Below are 15,852 nucleotides of genomic sequence, written 5' to 3' on the forward strand. Positions count from 1 at the left end.
TATAATTTGTAAATATTTTTTTTTTAGTTTATAGATAAATTTATTACTTTTCTTAATTTAAATTTCATGTATATAACTTGCACTTTGTACAAATAAAGAAAATGAAGTAATACTTAAAACCAAAGTTAATAAATATTTCTATTTTAATGGACATACTATTTCTATTTTAAGTGATATTCACAATGCACTGGTTATAAAATTCTTTTGGCTTCGTACATCACTGAAATCTTATTTAGAGTTATATCGTACTTATACTAACGAACTTTTCTGTCCGTATTGCGATTTTCGGAAACAGTAATATTATTTGTTTGCAGATTTATGACTGACTTTTCAATGTGTCCGAGTAAAAAGCTTTTAATTTTTCGTTAAGTTAATACAATTAAGGTCTTATAAATAGAAATAGATGTAATTTATCAATAAAATGAATTATTTCTTACATTTTTATAAAAAATCGTAATAATACAATATATTATTAAACATTGGTTAATTTTGGCAGTTTTGGTATCGTAGAAACATTACGACGTCCAATGGTGCACCACTATATACTCTTTGGGTGCACCCAAATAGTATAGGTGTTCTGTGGGTGCACCTGCCACACGCATAGAAAAGTTGTCGTACTATAATAAAAAAACAGTTTGAGTTCATTTTAAGTTGGGGGCAATAAAATTTAAAACTTGACTATATTCAGTTGAAAAAATGCAATTATTTTTTGCCTTTAAATAGATCATGCGAAATTGTAATACTTTCTATTGCATACACTTTCTAATTTATGCTGTTGAATTATGATGTTTTTATAGTGCAACATACCTTTAGAATAACAAAATAATATTATATTTATGTTTGGTGTGGCTGGCAACTCCACAGCTTGGTTACTTTTGTGATGTCGTCGTCGAGTATCGAGTGTCGTCGTCTTTTATAAAGTTTTATCAAGGTGATATTTATTTATTTTATATCTTTACGTTAATTTGGGTTTACGTGTAAATATAGGCTTAATAATTTTAAGTAACCCGTAGTATACTAGCAAATTTATCAAAATAATTGTCTTCGTGAATAGTCTAGGGCGGCCATATTAAAAATAGAAATTTGAATATCAATTTATCTTTAAAAATCTTTCTAATCGTACTTCTTTCCTTGTTGTTATATATCGCAATTTGGAATAAATTGAATGGGTGAAAGATTCGCTCCATTTGTTTTGTTTTTATTATTAAAGTGAGGGAATGTAGTTTGAACTTTAACATAAATATAACTTACCTATACTAAACGTATATACTGCTTGTTGACGCGTCTGTCTCGTAATCTCGTACCACCGAGAGCCTAGAAGTACCGTTGGTGATAAATAGACTACATTGTAATATTGTGTATTGTTGCAGATATTCCTGGAATAAGTTGGTGAACGTGATAAACTTGTAATTTAGCCTATGTATCTAAAAGTGACTTATCGTGAAATTTGTTTAGTGTTGGACGATAAAAATTTGTGATAAGTTTCTAATTTTAGTCGCCCCTAGTGGGATTATTTGGGAAAATGATGACCGAAAATAGAATTAGTTCAAGTAATCACGTCGGAAACAGTATGAACAATCAAAAGGGGTATGTATTGTGTTATTATTGTCGCTCGTTTGTAGATCAATCCTTTGTTAACGCCAGTGTTTTGTCGATTTACAGAGATGTCGATAAAACTGTGGACGACATGGGCTGGAAATCAAAATTAAAACTACCCCCTAAAGACAGAAGAATAAAGACTAGTGTAAGTTTCTGACTTTACCCTCATTAATATTAGTTGAGCTGAATAAATGTGGTTGTGTTAAAAATACAATTCAACTTTCTAATATTTTATTATATATTTAGGATGTAACTGACACAAGAGGTAATGAGTTTGAAGAGTTTTGTCTGAAACGTGAGATTCTGATGGGTATTTTTGAGAAGGGGTGGGAAAAGCCATCCCCTATTCAAGAGGCTTCAATTCCCATTGCTCTGAGTGGCAAGGATGTGCTTGCAAGAGCCAAGAATGGAACAGGCAAAACTGGCGCTTATTGTATTCCAGTGTTAGAACAGGTAATATTACATTTGTCTTGTTATGTTATTGCTTTTTATCAATTAGTTACATTTGATAATTTATTAAAACATATATTAATTTTCGCAACATGTACCGTTTGCATTAGTACTTACAAGTAATATAGTAATAGATTTCCTTTTATTTTTAAATTTTGCGCACTGTTATTTATATTAATGCAAAAATGCTTAAAGATATATCAATAATAACAAAGGAACAATATTCATGACTTAGCTATCTATAGCTAGCTTATGATGCATTGTTGTGATGAGGTTTGCATTTATCATGCTGAAACCTGAAATTTAATATTTTGGTCTGGCACAGCACATTTATGTTTCTTAATTTTTCTGAAAAATTAAGAAACATAAATACTCTTATTACTCTTGCAACATTTTTTTTAATAAATTGGATAATTTAAGAGAAATCCTTATTTAACAGAATCAAATTATATAAATTACATTGTTTAACTTTTCTATCAGGTTCACATTGGCACTAGAAAAGATATATTATTTATTGTTTACATTAAAAATATGTTTATTGCAATAGACTTTTTGGAAAATCGCTTGTCTGATTTTCTTTGTTTTGATTCATTATTGCTCACTATATTTCAAAAACAAGTAGTAGATGTATCCAATGTACTTGTATAATTGACTCCATAGTGCTGAAGGACCAGCATTTGGGGTTGATCTTGAAAATTAGTTTCCATGTCCCAATGTTCCAAATTTAATCAAGTCTATGTTTTGCACTTGCCTGAAACATTTGGAATTTAAGTTATGGGTAGAAGAAATATAATTGCAGTAATGAATTGGTATACATTATAATAAAACCAGTATAACCAATTAAAATTAGCATTCATATACAACAATTATATTAAGATTAGAAAAAAATATTACATTGTTAAAACCTTGTTTGATAATAATAGCTTACAATGTATGTACTACCTACACAATTAAACAATTTATGAAATTATATTTATTTGCATGTTTAAGATACATGCGTAATTGCTTTACTTTATATGATGACACTGTTTGGATTCCCCTTCACTTTGTGATAAGTGATAAATCCGTTTCTGATTGTTAATCATTATACTTACAGAGCTATGCTGTGTACGACATGGTTACATATGTTTTTTTTATCCATTGTTCAGGTTGATCCAAAAAAAGATGCTATACAAGCTTTAATCGTGGTACCAACTAGGGAGTTAGCACTCCAGACATCACAGATTTGCATTGAGCTGGCCAAGCACACAGACATTCGTGTTATGGTTACCACAGGAGGCACAAACCTTCGAGATGACATTATGCGTATTTATCAAAATGGTAAGATATGAGTTTTATTTTTATTTTAGTATTTTGTAGTGCAGTTACTATATCTATTGCTGTGCATTAAGATTTTAATTTCTTAAATACATAATTATAATTGATGTGACTTACACTGTTCAAAATTTATATTCATTTTATTATAGGTGCAATTGTTATTTGCCTTTATTCCATATGTTCAGATAAGCCTCGAGTTTTAACATTATCTTTATAGTTACATAATGTATAGGTTTTAAACCTGATTCTCTTGTATTGTATATAATATAAAGTGCTGAATATGTATATTCTCTGATTAACATTATCAATGATTAATTAGAATAAATAAGTTTAATATAGATAAAGCTTATTGAAATATAGTTTACAGTTCAGGCTCATCTTCAGTAGAGCATTTCCAGTCATTGAACTGACTGTAGAACGTGTATAAACGTCAGCAACCACGCAAGCGTGGCGAATTACACGCGAATCTGAAAAATTCGTCAGTCTGAAAAACTGGAATGCATTTAATAATGTTATTAAGCCTGCTTGCTATAGGACGCGCTTGCTTATTGGTCAATATAGAATAGATATGGGATGTAGGGGACTACTGACAGGATGTGATTATATTTCTGAAATGAATGAATGCACATTGATTGCGTGTGGGGAGTCCCTGAACTGCGTAACGATCTTGTTGTGTTGACTTTAATGAATTTCATTGGTTGTTATTATGCTGCTAGTGGGGAGGTGCCTTTGCGTACATTTGAACCATTTGTATAAATAATACTCTGTTAGACATTTGTATACTTAATCAGATTATCACATATGAATGGTTTTGTATAATCAAATTTATTTTATTTTATTAAGTAAGTAAACTGGAACGCGCGCCTCCGCGCTATATACGCGCATGATTTTTAAGTTAGCGCATCTTTAATCATTTTGTTTTTTGGGTTTCTCTAAAGTGTCTAAAATATTTTAATTGATTCAGTAGCTGTAAACTTAGTATTAGGGATTGTTAATAAAATAGTTGTTTTGGGGACGTTTATTAATTACGCGTCATTCTAGCATTCTTTTCTGCGCCAGTCTTCCGCCTCCGACCTCCTCACACTACTTTTAATCTGACGTGATATTGTTCTAAATTCATGTTTTTAGTGTAATACGTTATTAGTTAATTAGTAGTTTAATACGATAATCTGCACTAAACTGATATTTAAACTATCGAAATGCTTTTCTTTAATTCCTTTGCAAAAGTGTGCAAAAAAAAAAAAATATACAAGGTGATTTGTCACATAACATTACTTCCCAGAATTTGATCCTTTTAAGTGACACTATCAGATAGTGGAATACTATAGAGGGTGTATTTTTTTCAAAATGAACTCATTCAATTCCCGGCTAGGGAAAAAGATATTTTAAAAAACTAATGATGCAGTTATAGTTCTTATCAAAATCGGCCTCGTAACTCCTTTAAGCCTTTTTCGCTAATCCTTATAGTTTCGGATTTGGCCCTGAAGGCCTATTTGAAAAATTCACCCTGTAGATAGAAATATACCAGAATACAATTACATATATATTTATCTATGAAAGTGATAGATAATATTCTTTAACTCTTCTCATTAATCATGTACTTACTAAAAAAAACGTGATGTTTTTCGCAATCCCTCCATTACCCCACGATAACATTGCGTAAGGAATGGGCTCTACAGAGAACAGAGCTTACAGAAACAACAGCAATCTTATAGAAACCATATACAAATATGTTATAACATGAAATCCACTTAATTTTTTTTGCAGTTCAAGTGATAATTGCCACACCAGGGCGTATGATTGATCTCATGGATAAACAAGTAGCAAAGATGGATCAGTGCAGGATGCTGGTTCTCGACGAGGCTGACAAGCTTCTTTCTCAAGACTTTAAGGGCATGTTAGATATGGTTATCTCAAGGTATGTATCATAGTCAAACAAAGTAATGAATTATACATGTGATATATCGTCTTTGCGCGTGGAAGACCGCGGAAGATCAGTTGGTAAATACCACGTTTGTACTTTTTTAGAATTTTACAGCAGGAAGAAAAACTTAACAACTTTGTAATTTCTATTTGGTTCCGGTTCCGGTTTCGAAAGTGTAAACACGTACTTACGACAGCTCCGCGAAAAATATCCAAATAACAGTGCAAAAAGTGACGAACAGGACACTTACGGTATTCAAAGTTACTACAAACTAGAGAGAACTTGTTTTCAAGCATAAACTATAGTGCATCAAAGTGTAATTGGTGTGATTTAACCAAATGGGATTTCGTTTGACATAACCTATAAAGTGAAAACACCGGTAAAATTAAATGGCCTGTCATTAGCGTCACCTGTCAGTGTGGCAGTGCAAGACATAGACAACTACAGTGTTACCACCTGAGAAACTGATCAAAGTGTTAACATCCTTTAAATTAAAATTAAACAAAAAAATAGAAAAAATGGATAAGCAATTAGAAATTCTTTTATCTAAAATAAACGACAAGTTTGACCAGCAAAATTTAACATTAACAACAACAATAACCAAAAATGTTACAGAGGCCATAGATGAAAAAATAAAAGTTTTGATAGAAGAAAATAAGAACCTTAAAACAAAAGTCACAAAATTAGAAAATAAAATATCCTTTTTGGAAAACGAAAAAAGGAAGAAAAATTTGGTCTTTTTTGGCATCGATGAAAAGGAAAAAACCGAAATCGAACTAGTGGACTTCGTGAAGGAAATATTAGTAGAATCAGGGACACATATAGATAGCCAAGAAATAAGTGAAATCCGTAGAATTGGGGCACGATCTGGTAAAAATCGTCCAGTTATAATTTCCTTAACAACAACTTGGAAAAAACATATAATCTTGAGGAACAAACGCAATCTACCATCAAACATTTATGTGAAAGAGGACTTTCCTAAAGAAGTTCTAGAAACACGGAAACAACTTCAGCCTAAAATGGAAGCGGAACGGAAGAATGGCAATATAGCTTATATAAAATATAACAAACTTATTGTAAAAAAACCAAATGATGCCAACCGCGAAAAAAGGAAGAGAGTAACAAGTGTATCACCAACCACCCCGTCTCACAAGAAGTCAAATACAAACATTGATAAAAATATATCAGTCGAGTCCTCTCAAAGCACAACAAGGGAAACAGTAAAACAAAATTTATTCGCTCAAGTAACAAGAGGTAGAACTGCCTCAATGTCAGACTTGACAAAAAACAAGTAAAGGCCTTCTCCGACCGGAACCATATATACAATAAGCATACAACAAACAAAACTTCAGTAAATACAACAAATTGCACCCCAAGCCGGCTGGTCACCGTGGGGGAAGTTGACCACCACCCTCCAACAAATCTATCAACTCAAACAACGAAAGAGAAACGAAAACAAAACTACCTATACATATGTACACTGAACACCCTAACCCTGAGAACACCAGAAAGTCTGCAAGAGCTAGAGTTAGCTATAGAAACTATTAAATGGGACATTATAGGCATAAGCGAGATGCGACGAATAGGAGAAGGAATAGAAGAGAGAAACCACTACATAATGTACTACAAAGGTGAAGTCGCTGGACACAGAGGCGTAGGCTTTCTAATAAAGTCAAATCTGAAAAGTCATATTATCGGGTTTGAAGGGATATCAGATAGAATAGCAGTAGTTCATATCAACCTACCAGAATACACAAAAAACTGGTCAATAATACAAGTTTATTCACCGACAGAACAAGCAATCAAATCAGAAGTCGAGAAGTTTTACGAAAATCTAAGTGAGGTTGCTTGTAAATACTCTGAGAATAATTTAATAGTTATGGGAGACTTCAACGCCCAAATAGGTGCTCGAAATTATGGAGAAGAACATATTATAGGTAAATATGGAAGTGGGAAAAGAAGTAAAAATGGAGAAAAGCTTGTAGAGTTACTGTTTGAACACAACCTAATAGTGCTCAATTCCATATTCCGCAAAAAACCAAAAACCAAATGGACCTGGATATCTCCAGATGGAAAGACCCAAAACGAAATCGACTACATAATAACTAATAAAGCAAGATCGTTCGCTGATAATGAAGTAATACAAAAGCTAAATTTCAATACAAATCATCGTATGGTGCGTTGTTGCTTAGCCGAACGCAGCCCAAAAATGCTTCGACCGAAAGCAATACGAATAAACTATCCACAAATTTCAAGCAATAAGAGGACCCCATACAATTCCATAGAGGACCTGATGGAAGTTGTTACTTCAGACATGATGCTAAAGGAAAAATACTCCAGAGTAGAAAGCAAACTTAAAGAACAGGTAAGTGTAATAACAAAGAAACCTAAAGAACCATATCTAAGCGAAAAAACAAAGAAACTAATCGAAGATAGAAGAAATTTGATATTAAAAACAAATAAGAAGGAAAGTCTCAAAGAAATTTCATCACTTAGCAAACAGATTCGGGAAAGTATGAGGAAGGATAGAAAGAACAAAAGAATAAAGACCTTAGAGAGCCACATTAAAAAAACGGGAGGTGCACGAAAAGCACTAAAGCAACTTCGAGAAAAAGGGAAAGAGTGGATAACCACGATAAGTAATAAAGAATCGTCAACTAGTACACGCAATACAATCCTAAACGTAGCTACAGATTACTACCGACGGTTATATTCAAATCAGTCAAACAGAGTATCAACCAATAGAAGATATAATCAGATAAACGTGACAATAGAAAATGAAGAAATACCAGAAATATTAACGTCGGAAGTAGAAAAGGCTTTAAAAAGCCAAAAGATGGAAAAAGCACCTGGTCCAGACAAAATAACAAACGAAATTATGCGTGGAACGGTCAAAGAAATAAGTCCAATACTTACAAAGATCTTCAATGCTATTCTACATACCGGAATTATACCAAGCCAATGGACAGAATCACATATAATTCTCCTATACAAAAAAGGTTCAAAAGACGATATTGGAAACTATAGACCCATATCTCTAATTTCAAACATATATAAAGTTTTTGCGAAAGTCATTTTGGAAAGAATATCAAATAAACTCGACGAACACCAGCCGGTAGAACAGGCAGGCTTTAGGAAAAACTTTAGCACAATCGACCACATACATACGATAAAACAGCTGATGCAAAAATATAATGAGTACAACAAACCCATTTATCTGGCATTCATTGACTATTCCAAGGCATTTGACAGTCTCAAACACGAATGCGTATGGCGAAGCCTAAAGGAGCAGGGAGTCCAAAATGCATACATAACGGTCATCAAAAACATCTACAGCAACAGTAAAGCTAGTGTTAGACTGGAATCACTAGGAGAAGCGTTTCCGATTAAAAGAGGAGTAAGACAAGGAGACCCACTCTCGCCAAAACTATTCTCAGCAGTGTTGGAACAAATGTTTAGAAAGCTAGAATGGGATCATCTAGGACTAAACATAAACGGGAAAAGACTAAATAATCTAAGATTCGCCGATGACCTGGTTATATTGGAAGAGAATCCTAAAATACTGGAAACCATGATACAGACCCTAGCAGATAGAAGCAGAGACTTAGGACTAGAAATGAATTCGAAAAAGACAAAGATGATGACAAATTCAAAAGCTGTAGACATAACCATTGATGGGCAGAAACTTGAATATGTAAAGGAGTATGTGTATTTAGGCCAGATTGTATCACCCACAGACCAAATGTATAAAGAACTTGATAAAAGAATTGCCGCTGGATGGAAATCATTTTGGGGATTAAAAGAAATCATGAAGAGCAAAGAAATAGGTATCAAGATAAAGAAAAAGACCTTCGACACCTGTATTCTCCCCTGCATAACATACGGCTGCGAAACCTGGGCTTTAAATAGATGTCAAAGGGACAAACTAGCCAGGTGTCAAAGAGCCATGGAGAGGAGTATGCTGGGGTTGAGGCTGAAAGACAGAGTCAAGAATGAGGACATCAGACAAAGAACAGAACTGACAGACATTCTACTACATATCGACCGTATGAAGTGGCGATGGACAGGGCACATGCTCCGTTGCGGAATAGAGAAGTGGTGCAAGCAAGTGACAGTCTGGTACCCACGGGACGGATTTAGGACAAGAGGTCGAAAAACAAGGAGATGGGAGGACGACCTAAAATTAACCTTGGGTCCCCTCTGGCTAAGAGTAGCTAAAGATAGACAGCAATGGAAGGAGTTGGAGGAGGCCTATGCCGAAAGGCACACCGAGTTGAGAGACATTTTGTGAAAATAGTATAATAAGTAATGTATTATGAAAAATGTAAAATTCGGAAATAAAGGGCTATTATTATTATTATTATTATTAATTTCTAATTATATTACCGACTGAACTTTATAGAAATATATAAAAATTTAACGTGAATCTACTAAGAACTTGTTTAGGTATCGTGTAAAGTGACTCGCGGTTTTGTACTAGCAAATTACATCAAAATATCAAACTTTTACTAGATACTCGGGCTTAATAAAATACATTTATATTATTTAATTAAATTTATTGTGTTAACTTAGAAAAAAAAGCTGTAGAAATCAACTTAACTTAGTATTTTTTATAATTAGGTATTTACAAACTGCTCTTATGCAGTATTGCACGCGCAATGACGATATATACCCCCGACCCGTAAAACCGACCCTTTAAAAGTCTGTGTATAAAATAATAGTGGTTATAACCACCTTGTCTATAGCTGCTTTATTTTTTAAGAGGCTAACATCAACATGGTTTTTGTTGATATTGTTTTTTTAATCTTTTAAAATATAAGATCAATTAGAAACTATTTTGTAACAAACATCAATAATTGTATCGTTTACTTCAGATTACCGAAGGAACGCCAAATCTTGCTATTCTCTGCCACCTTTCCACTGAGTGTTAAACAATTTATGGAGAAGCATTTAAGGGAACCATATGAAATAAATCTCATGGAAGAGTTAACATTGAAGGGAGTCACACAATATTATGCATTTGTACAAGAAAGACAAAAAGTGCATTGCTTGAATACACTCTTTTCAAAGGTTTGTAATTCTACTCTAACTGGTATTGCAATTGTATAAAATAGTGTTGTATATTTACAATAATAGTGTCATTTGTTTTTACAGTTGCAAATAAACCAGTCTATTATATTCTGCAATTCAACTCAACGTGTAGAACTGCTGGCAAAGAAGATCACGGAGTTGGGTTACTGTTGTTATTATATTCACGCGCGCATGGCACAGGCGCATCGCAATCGCGTTTTCCACGATTTCCGCGCGGGACTCTGTCGCAATTTGGTGTGTTCCGATCTCTTCACTAGAGGTATCGACGTGCAAGCGGTGAACGTCGTCATAAACTTTGATTTCCCACGCATGGCCGAGACATACCTACATCGTATCGGACGTTCGGGACGATTCGGGCACTTAGGTATCGCGATCAACCTAATCACGTACGAGGACCGGTTCGCACTGCACCGCATCGAGCAGGAGCTGGGCACGGAGATCAAGCCCATCCCGAAGGTGATCGACCCGGCGCTGTACGTGGCGCGCGCGGACGAGGACGACGCGGCCGACAAGTAACGCCGCCGCCGCCCGCGCGCCCGAGCCGTGCGCGTGCTTCTACTATCTGGACTTGCTGACTGGTGAAAGTAAATAGTATAAAACAACAAAAACAAAAAACTTATTTGTAAAAAGTGTAATGAATTTATTAAAATGTGCGTGTAAATAGTTTATTGTGAAGTAAGACTTGAACCTGAAGAGGGTTACTTTTTTAAAGTGTATATAAACATCAGGACCTACGGAAGGCATCATGCGCTCGTTGTCCATATTGGATTCTGTGCGCGGTTTCCTACATTGTTAAAACGTAAAATATTTATCTTAAAACCTATTGCATGTGAGAGTCTACCTAGATTTGTCAGTGATCTTAACATAAATTGTGGTAGACTTTTGACATTGCGCATGTTCAACCTACCCACACATGATTTGAGCTAGCGCCAGTTTTTATTTACTATTGTTAGACACATGTTAGAATTTCAGCTGTGTGGGTAGGTCACAAGTCTAGCTCAAATGTCCACTATTGGGAAAATATTTAAATGAACTCCGTGTAACGAGTGTTGTTTCTGCCCGCTTGAAACAATGCCTAATGCAAGCCATCCCTTTAAAAAATCAGGTTAAATCAATAATTTTAAAATTGCTGCAGTAATGTGGCTACAATTATTTGTGGTATTGATTTTAATAAGGTTGTCACAAGTAAATATCTGGGAAACAATAAGACTAAAAATTTATATATTGTATTTAACCTGATTAGCCATTTTTAATATTGTGTTGCAATTGTAAAGCGGTTAAAGTCACAGAGTAAGCTAATAAATGTCAAGTAATATTGGGTTGCCTGGAATAAAAATCTCACAGAACCTGGATTTTTATCATGAAGTCCGGTTGATAATTTCTCAGAAATCGCGCCCATTTATCCATTCTTAACTATTTTTGAGACAAATTGTCTTAAGATAACTTACATCTGTGACTATTTAACGAGGCGGAGGAATGCTGTGATTCTGGTATGGCTTGCAGCATCGCACATTGCTCTGTCTGGGGGATAATTAGAGAGCCATTGTGTTCTTCTATTAAAGTAAAATGATTGGCTCTCTGGGGATAAAATTTTTGGGATTTCACGTGAAGAGTTACTTAATTTGGCCAAAGTATAAGCTGTCCTTTGGACGTATCCCCAATCACTTCTAGAACATGTGAAAGTCTCTGATTGTGTGTCTTATTGTGATTCTTAAAAGAAACTAAAGTTTTTGAAGTTTTCTTTGTTTATGTGTTGTATTGAATTCAATATTTGCTGTATGATATTGATTTCTGGTCCAAACAATGCTGTGTTTAATTGTAAAAACGAAGTGAATCATATTTATGTTGTATGTATTTATTATCATTATAGTCTGGATTTATAAGTTGGAGTTGCAAAGACTGCCATTAGACTCCTACCGTTTGGTGTAATTCTTTTTTTTTGTAGAATATTTGTTTTCTGAAAATGTGTTTATGTAATTGATGATACTGCTAATATCTTTATATCTGTGATATTTCATCGTGCATATGCCTGCAGCCTGGTAAGATGAATCAGGGAGAGATGTTCGTATTTATAATTTTGTCTTCCGAATAGTCTTATAACTGTAAATAATTGAGTAAGTTTGAAGTATGAGCGAAAGTATATTCTGAAGTGAATCAACTACTTTAATTGCAGTGATATCAATGTAGTACAAACATACATTTGTTGCCTTTGAAAACAATCATGATTATAAATAAATATTTAATAAAAAGAAGATTACTGCATCTCATCTAATAAACCAGGCAAGACGAAAGTAGCATATCATAGATATTTTTGTACATGTGGAATAGTTACAATAAATTATGGTCTTTAAATTATACAATAAAGTGTATTATGACAAATCAAGAATATTTTAAAATGTATTCAGCGAATGTGGGTGGCCTTTGACGTGTCATGCGTGACATGTCACGCATTTCTTTGCTCTTAAAAATATTCGAACTTCATATTATGTCCCATCATAATCACTAAGCCAATTTTGTAGATAAGAAATATTTTTGTAATTAAAAAAATCAATATTTCTGACAGTCTGACTTATTAAGGGCGTTATTATATTTATCTTGAGTGTCTGCGTCAGGATCACGGGAGGCCATCGCAATACAGCTGTATAACTGTATGCAAGGTACTGAAAGTTTGAAGAAGCGACTTATTTTGTATTGTATAATTTTAACACGTTTCCTCCGTTCAAAAAATATATATTTGTTATAAAAGGGCCAAATATAAAACTCTTCACATACAAAGTTGTAATTATTTTTGTCGGTCTACATTTGCAGCGTTGTATTTAAAAACGTTATCTGTAAGGTAACTGTTCAGATTGGAGCATTATCAACGAGTGACCGCGCGTTACAATGTTCAATCTGTAATGATACAATTTGTGAGATTGCTCAAGTGAAAGAGAACCAGTGACTTTTCTCTAAAATAACAATTTAGATGGATTCATTGTGCGCGATCCGTCAGAAGGTAGTTATAATATAATGTTTAAAATCGTAGTTGTAACATAAGCGAATGTTCCATTGATATGACTGACCTATAATCATAATCGCGCCTAAACAGTTTGATGAGTGTCTGGCAAGCACTAGTGGTCACCTTTGTCTACCACCAACTCATGACTGGTGAGCGCCACACGGCTCTGCATCCTCTGTCCATATTCAGGTAATGTATCCAACCCATTTAGCAATGTATTCTTCAAGCGCGATTAATGCATTGTGCACATGTATAGTTGTTGAATCTGGTGAGCATCCACAACTCGCGCTAGGCATGCAGAATGAGTGCATGCGAATCGCAAGCATGCTCTTCAGTTGGTTTCTTAGGAATTCGGTTATATTTAAAGCTAATAACTGTTAGGGTGTCGCTTAAAACGGGAGCCCAAGCCATTCGGAGCGGATGCCCTTAGTGATTCTATGGAAGGAATAATCTTAGTAGATAGCCGAGCTGTTAGTAAACAGTTATATTGTCATTTGTGCATAATATTTTAGATCAAATGACAATTTGCTCTTCTAATACTACACAAAGTATCTTAACCCAGTTGATAGCACATCAGTGCACAGTACACATGTTTATTACGACAATTTAGCAAGCGAACACATTTGTGCAGTTGTACGATTTGTGGGTACTATTAGAAAAAAGGACCCTCTGTCTAAGGATGTTTGGATCGAAATAAAACGAGTTTAGTTTCTTAACGGTTTATTTGCTTGAATAAAGCCGGACAATATTTTTGTATTTAAAAAAGGATAAGTACATTATTTTGAGAAAAATTAAGTCCACAGTTCAATAATATAATACAGATATATTTAAACTTCATATTGTATTACATTATCACTAATTTAATACATTGGATATAAAAAAATCTACTTACAAGCTAGTCTCTTTAAGTCACTCTGAATAAGTTATAAAAAACCAGCAAACATATCTTAAAATAATAAATAAGTTTCTACCGATTCTAGCATTCTTAAAAGCTGCTGAACTGAACCAGAATATTATCTAACGTACATAGATATGTTTACCTTAAAGCGATTGAAAAAAATAGAAGAAAATAAATTCATTAAGTTTTACTTTTTAAAAAAATAAACAAGAAAATAAATAGAAAAGTACATTTTAAGTATAAGTGCAGGTGGGCATATGGAATATTTCAATTTCTGTTCAGGTCCCTGGATGTCTTAAAAGTTCAGAAGAAAACATTACAAGTTAAATCTTGTAATCCAATGTGAACGTAAATGTAAATTAGCAGTGTAATACCCACATAATTTTTTTAATGAAAATTGGAACAAAACACTGCAAAGATCACATTTTATTATTATTTTAATTGCTGAAGTTTTAACTATTTATGATCTATCATGAAATATTCTTCATTAGTATTTTTACTTTAAACCTGCTTCATTCCCAGATGACCTTATAAGATCCCTATGGTGTAACATTCGCTAAACTTTATAAAAATAAAAAGTCATTTAAGTACGATTATAATCAGCTAAAATAAATTTGATTTCAAATTACATTAAAAACTTAAAATTAGAGCGTAAAAAATAATGGCAGTAAATTGGAAACTAGAATTAACACACTTATATAAGTTTACTACCTGGAATATAAAAAAAAAGAATGCAAATAAATTTGGTACAAACATTCTGTGCAGAAAATACTCGCATTTTCGGTGGGTCTGTCAAGGGTCCAACACAAGAAATACATTACAAAATGCTATGGCACAGAAAGTATGATCGTATTAATATTAGGAGGCTCTGGTTACTTATGGTCTGTGGCGACGACAAAATTATTTTTAATGAAGCGAGTAATTATGTCATGACTGATGCGATTTTTTTTATATTCTAGGGCTTACTATTGCTTTTTAATAAAACCGCAGAAACAGTCTAGTCTCAACGATAAAATTAAGTTGCAATTTCTATCACTATTTTAAGAGGCGGATAACGGACATCGCGACAGGCACCTCAACGTATTAGGCACCTTTCTTTAAATTACTGTAAGTGCGCACATTATTGTAAGGTTATAAATGAAATCGGAGTGTTATGAACTCTATGAGTTCACGGATTTTTGATGCTGTTCCTAGGTTTATTCATACCTATATGAATGAACTATGTAAAATAAAGGAAGGAGTGTGTTTTACAGGACAATTATTGTTCCTTATCTAGGAACAATATGTAAAGTAACAAAATTAATAAAATCACAAAGTCATATAACGTTACAAAACTACCTCAATTTGTTTAGCGCTATCTACAATTCTAAAGTATAATAAATATTTATAATAATATGTATAATTATAACTGATCATAACTAATGATTTCAAAATATTGAAATCATTTCCATTATTCCCTTCAAAGTCAACTTAGTGTATAACAACTAGATACTTTATTCATATAACTGCTATTTCTTTTAAGAATTATAAGTGATTAAGTAGTAAGCTACAAAAGCATAGTACCGAATCCTTTTT

General features: G+C 33.5%; 1 protein-coding gene across 1 annotated transcript; it reads left to right on the top strand.

Moving 5' to 3' along the window:
- Positions 1 to 771: 771 nt before the first annotated feature.
- me31B (ATP-dependent RNA helicase me31b) lies at positions 772 to 13,156 on the top strand. The gene is made up of 8 exons (XM_073082692.1): positions 772 to 931; positions 1,371 to 1,587; positions 1,663 to 1,744; positions 1,846 to 2,052; positions 3,198 to 3,369; positions 5,134 to 5,284; positions 10,165 to 10,360; positions 10,445 to 13,156. Exons 2-8 carry the CDS (start codon positions 1,523 to 1,525, stop codon positions 10,895 to 10,897), a joined length of 1,326 nt encoding a protein of 441 aa, XP_072938793.1. The 5' UTR covers positions 772 to 931; positions 1,371 to 1,522; the 3' UTR covers positions 10,898 to 13,156.
- The last annotated feature ends 2,696 nt before the right edge of the window (positions 13,157 to 15,852 follow it).

The sequence above is a fragment of the Epargyreus clarus genome, unplaced genomic scaffold, assembly GCF_041222505.1.
Source record: "Epargyreus clarus isolate Ecla_fem2 unplaced genomic scaffold, WU_Ecla_fem_2.2 ptg000018l, whole genome shotgun sequence".
Lineage (NCBI taxonomy): Eukaryota > Metazoa > Arthropoda > Insecta > Lepidoptera > Hesperiidae > Epargyreus > Epargyreus clarus.

Bases quoted from the DNA above. Each gene is read 5' to 3' on its own strand.
- me31B (XM_073082692.1), top strand. From the start codon at position 1,523: ATGATGACCGAAAATAGAATTAGTTCAAGTAATCACGTCGGAAACAGT. The intron at 1,745-1,845 runs GTAAGTTTCTGA...TTATATATTTAG, and splicing joins ACAGAAGAATAAAGACTAGT to GATGTAACTGACACAAGAGG. The intron at 2,053-3,197 runs GTAATATTACAT...TCCATTGTTCAG, and splicing joins GTATTCCAGTGTTAGAACAG to GTTGATCCAAAAAAAGATGC.